Source organism: Aureococcus anophagefferens, assembly GCF_000186865.1.
Source record: "Aureococcus anophagefferens unplaced genomic scaffold AURANscaffold_23, whole genome shotgun sequence".
In the NCBI taxonomy this organism is placed as follows: Eukaryota; class Pelagophyceae; order Pelagomonadales; family Pelagomonadaceae; genus Aureococcus; species Aureococcus anophagefferens.
Genome location: NW_008705583.1, coordinates 211,000 through 215,961, shown reverse-complemented (window position 1 = coordinate 215,961; position 4,962 = coordinate 211,000). Strand labels below are relative to the sequence as shown.

The 4,962-nt window shown below is 69.0% G+C and overlaps 2 protein-coding genes across 2 annotated transcripts in view; both read right to left on the bottom strand.

Moving 5' to 3' along the window:
* Positions 1-266: 266 nt before the first annotated feature.
* On the bottom strand, positions 267-1,933 carry AURANDRAFT_70318 (hypothetical protein; the record flags this gene model as incomplete). Its single annotated transcript, XM_009041680.1, has 2 exons — positions 267-442; positions 772-1,933. One exon carries the CDS (start codon positions 1,931-1,933, stop codon positions 1,241-1,243), a length of 693 nt encoding a protein of 230 aa, XP_009039928.1.
* A 1,323-nt stretch (positions 1,934-3,256) lies between these two features.
* Positions 3,257-4,962, bottom strand: part of AURANDRAFT_72253 (hypothetical protein) — a gene marked incomplete at both ends in the record, with an annotated part of 8,348 nt that continues 6,642 nt past the window's right edge. Inside the window, 3 exons of the mRNA XM_009041679.1 lie at positions 3,257-3,790; positions 3,991-4,389; positions 4,770-4,916. Coding sequence (XP_009039927.1) covers positions 3,308-3,790; positions 3,991-4,389; positions 4,770-4,916 — 1,029 coding nt within the window. The remainder of the gene's footprint in view (positions 3,791-3,990; positions 4,390-4,769; positions 4,917-4,962) is intronic.

Sequence of the window (4,962 nt, the reverse complement as noted above, 5' to 3'; positions counted from 1 at the left end):
GAACGCCGCGGACGTGCTCGGCGGCGGGTTACGGTTGGAGCTCCGCGTCTTCGGGTCGTCGGCGAACCTCTTCGGCGCCGACGGCGCGGATTTGGACATGTGCGTCTGCCCGCTGGACCCGACGAACCCGAACCTGCGGAGCCCGGGCGACGTCATCCGCCGCGTCGGCGCCGTGCTGGAGGCCGCGGGCGCCGAGGACGTGAACGTCCGCGACACCGCGCGCGTCCCCATCGTCCTCTTCCGGGCAGGAAAAGAGAGCGAAATTCCCAACTTCAAAGGCTCCTATCTCGGTCGTTTTCCACTCGTTTCGGCTGATTTTTGGACGAGCGATCATCTCTCGGAAAGTTCTCGAAGCGTGGATGCTTTTTTCGGAACGCGCGCGCGCGGAACACTCACGTTGAAGCGACGTTGAATCACCCTTTTCCTGCCCAGGTCCTCTTCCGCGACCCCGTGTCCGGCCTGGACTGCGACGTGTCGACGCACAATCCCCTGGCGCTCCAGAACACGGCGCTGCTCCGCGCCTACGCCAAGGTCGACGGCCGCGTCCGGGGCCTGGCCTACGTCGTCAAGCGCTGGGCCAAAGCGCGCGCGATCAACTCGCCGAGCGACGGCACGCTCTCGTCCTACGGCTACGTGCTCTGCGTGCTCTACTACCTCCAGACCGTGCCCCAGCCGCCGCTGCTGCCGTCGCTCCAGCGCCTCGACCGGTGCTGGCCGCGGCCCCGGGACCCGGCCGCGGCGCCGCCGCCCGTCGTCGCGCACCCCTTCGACGCGTCCCGCGTCGTCCAGCTCGCGTTCCACGAGCCGAGCGACGCGTCGCTGCCCCAGCTCCGGGCCGTCGCCGCGCGGAACACGCAGTCCCTCGGCGAGCTCGCCGCGGGCTTCTTCCGCCACTTCGCGTGGGCCTTCGACTTCAAGCACAGCGTCGTGTCGCCGCGGACGGCGCTCCCGATGCCCAAGGCGAACAAGGCGGAGCTCGAGGTCTGGCCCATGCACTCGTGCCTCGCCATCGAGGACCCCTTCGAGACGTACTACGACGTCGCGCACGTGCTCAAGTACGCCAAGCACCAGACCGTGCACAAGGAGTTCATGCGCGCGTCGGGCCTCATCGACGCGGTGGCGGCCGGCGGCGACGCGGAGGCGCTCCTCGAGACCATCTGCGCGCCCAAGGAGGCCGAGGAGCCCGCCGCGGCCTAGGCGCGTCGAAAGGCCCCCGCGCGAATCGCCATGTCCAGGCGAATTATTTCGAGTTCGACGAGCCGTCGTCGTCGCGGCACTTGCCAAAGTCCGCGCCGCACGCGACCCACGTGATGATGAAGACGACGAAGCCCAAGAGCCCGATGGCGAGCATGTAGAGCTTGACCTTCTTCCAGAACATGGCCTCCTTGAGCTTGCGCGAGCTCTTCTCGAAGGTGAAGGCCGTCGTGTTGAGCCGGTCCGTCTTGTCCACGAGGAGCTCGAGCTTCTCGCCGCGCTCTAGAACCATCTCGATGTTCTGGACCATGACGTTCTTCACGTCGTCGAGCTTCTGGTGCACGGCGTTGAACTGCTGGCGGTCGCCCATGGGCCCGTTGAAGAGCTCCATCTGCTGCTGGAGCACGCGGCTGAACTCCAGATTCATCGCGAACGCGATCGCCGTCTGCGCGACGTCGCCGTAGGCGGCGAGGAAGCGCCGCTTCACGTCCTCGAGGAACGCGAAGGGCACGCGCCGCTTCTGCGAGTCCGGGTCGTCGCACATGCAGAGGTAGAGCAGGCCCTCCTCGCAGACGTAGTGGAAGACGTACTGGTCGTAGATGTAGGACATCTTCCCCGACCGCGCCATGTCGATGCGGCCCAGCAGCAGGCGCGTGATCGTCGGGAAGTTGCCGCTCGTGAACGTGAACTCGCTCAGCACCGTCTTCCCGCGGGCGACGAGCGCGTAGAGGATCGTCATCGGGTCGTCTTCGAACGGTGTGCTTCGGGGGCTTTGGGCGGCGTTTTTGTGCGCGCGCCGGGAGCTGTGGCGATGGAGCGCTGTGCGGACGCGCGCGGCGGCCGACCCGCGGCGGTCCCCGCGCCTTCTGCGCGCGTTGCGGGCGCGCGGCGAAGCCGAGATGCGCCGAGGTGGACAAAGCCGCTGATGCAGCTCTGGTGATGAGCATGGCGCCCGGGCTGCCCCGGCTGCTCGCGCTGCTCGCCGTCGCCGCGAGCTCGGCGTCGCGGCGGTCCCGCGCCGTGACGCACCTCGCGCGGCGCGACGATACGTCAACGGCGCAGCGCGGCGAGTGGCTGGCGGTGACGTGCACCGACGCGACGTACCTGCGCATCCTCGAGAACTGGCTCGTGGGCTACCGGCGCGCCGCGGGCCCGCGCTGGCGCCTCGCGGTCGTCGCCGACGACGCCGAGGCCTTCGCCGGCGCGACGCGGCTCGTCGCCGGCCGGGACCGCGAGGCCGTCGTCGCGGCGAACCGGTCGGCGGCGGTCGGCGGGAGCCACGCGTACGGGAGCCCGGCGTTCGCCGCGCTGATGCGGCGGCGGCCGCTGCAGATCTTGGACGCGCTGGCGACGAGCGGCGCGGGCGTCTTCTTCACGGACGCCGACGCCGTCTGGACCGGCGACCCGCTCGCGATCGTCGACAACTGTGTGGAAACCAACCACTGGGTTGGGTCCTGACCAACTTGAGAATTCTCTAGCTCGGTCAAATCGAAGTCGATTCGGCTGATTTTTGGACGGATCGATCGCTCTCGTCGAGTTCTCGAAGCCCAGCCGAAGAGCTCGTCTCAAAACATTCGAATACGCTCACATTGAAGTCGGGTTGAATATTTGGTTTCCACACAGGTCGACAAGCGCGGCTACGCGGGTTGCGACGTCGTCGTCACGGACCAGAACAACGGGTGCGCGGCGGTTTCGTCGCCACGCCTACGCATCGTATGTCCCGTAGGCCCGCGCGGCGCTACAACCCGGGCGTGCTCTTCGCGCGGAATTCCGACGGCTCCCGGAGGCTCCTCGACGCGTGGGCGGCGCGCTTCGACGGCGACAGCGTGAACCTCGTCAAGTTCAACCAGGCCGTCCAGAAGGAGCCGACCGTCAAGGTCTGCGGCCTGAGCGCGTCGTCGAGCGTCCTCGACGGCCGCGCGTTCAAGAAGGGCCGGGCGCCGTCGAGGTCGAGGCTCGACGCGGCGCTCGTCGTCCACGTGAACTGGACGCCCGAGGGCCTCGACCAGAAGGTCGCGACGCTCCGGCGCCTCGGCCTCTGGTGGCTCGATTCCGAACCGATCGAAGGGGGTTCTTAGTCGGGACACACACACACGCGCGCGCGCCGCGGCGCTCAGGTGTCCTCCCGGAGGCGCGCCTCGACGGAGCCGTAGACGGCGAAGACGACGGCCGCGCCGGGCACGCCGCGGACCAGGGCCGAGCCGTAGCCGACGTAGAGCGCCGGCAGGCCGCCCGCGCGGAGCGTGGCCGCGAGCGTCGCCCACGTCGACGTGCCCTGGCCGACCTGGAGCCGGCTCTTGACGCAGTCAAAGGGCAGCGCGACGGTCCAGAAGGCCGCGCCGCCCGCGGCGCCCGCCGCCGCGAGCTCCGGCAGGCTCAGCACGGCCCCCGGGCCGCGGCGCGCGACCGCCGCGCGCCGCGCGACCTCGAACGCCGCGTAGTACGCGCCGACGCCGGGCACGTCGCGGAGCAGCGTCGCGCCGACGCCCCGGTACGCGCCGCGGAGCCGCGAGCCGCCCGCGGCCTTCGCCGCGTCGGCCAGGGCCCCGGCGACCGTGAGCCCCGCGGACCGCGCGACCTGGAGCCGGTTCCGCACCTGGGCAGGAAAAGGGTGCGAAATTCCCAACTTCAAAGGCTCCTATCTCGGTCGTTTTCCACTCGTTTCGGCTGAGTTTTGGACGAGCGATCATCTCTCGGAACGGTCTCGAAGCATTGATGCTTTTTCCGGAACGCGCGCGCGCGGAACACTCATGTTGAAGCTACGTTGAATCACCCTTTTCCTGCCCCGTTCCGCACGAGCTCGACGGGCGTCAGCACGAGCGCGTTCGCGCCGCCGGCGACGGCGCCGCAGGCGAAGATCTCCGACGGTTTGAGCTCGCTCCGGCCCGTCGACTCCGTCACGCGCCGCCGGCACGCGCCGTAGACGCCGAACATGATGGCCTTGTACGCGCCCTGCGCGAGCAGCGGCACGAGCAGGCCCTTGTAGAGCGCGGCGACGCCCTCCGCGCGGACGGAAGCGACGGCGCAGTCCCAGGCGCCGGCGTACTCGCCGGGCGCCGCCGTCTGCAGCCGCGTGCGGATCGTGTCCAGCGGGTGGCAGACGAGGATCGATGCGCAGCCGCCGCAGGTGCCCGCGACGAGCGTGCGGGCCGCCTCGCTCTTCATCCTAAACGGACGCAACAACTTCGGCGTGTCCTGGCGCCCGAGCATGTCCATCGTTTGCGGGCATGTGTGTGGGTGCTCGAGACGGTGTGGATGTTGTTGATGGCGATCGCAGGAGCCTGCTTGTACAAGGCGACGCGAGTGGTGGCGCACACGATGACGATCGGAACCAAAAGGTCAACGTGAAATGCAATATTGACGTCAACAACACAATTCCTTCGGCGCGCAGACCTGAGAAAAGACCCGTTCCGCCTAGTAAACTCGAGTGCTGGCGCCTGCTTGACGCTCAAGGCGTCGGGGTTCGTGCGAATCGACATGGCCTGTAGGCCTCGCACGGAAGAAGTAATTCGCGTGATTGACTCGGAAAGTTACGAGGTTCTACCCCCCGCGCGCCCCCCTCCCCCGCCCCCGACGACGAGGTAGTCCGCGACGGGCAGCACGGCGGAGCCCGGCCGCGCCTGCGCCGCCGCCGCCGCGTCGGCGATGAGCTCGGGCCCCTTGCCGCGGTCGACCTCGTTGCCGACCCAGTCGTCGACGGCGGGCACGGGCGCGAAGCGGAGCTGGAGCGTGTACTCGGCGAAGTTGACGAGGCCGTCGCCGCCGCGC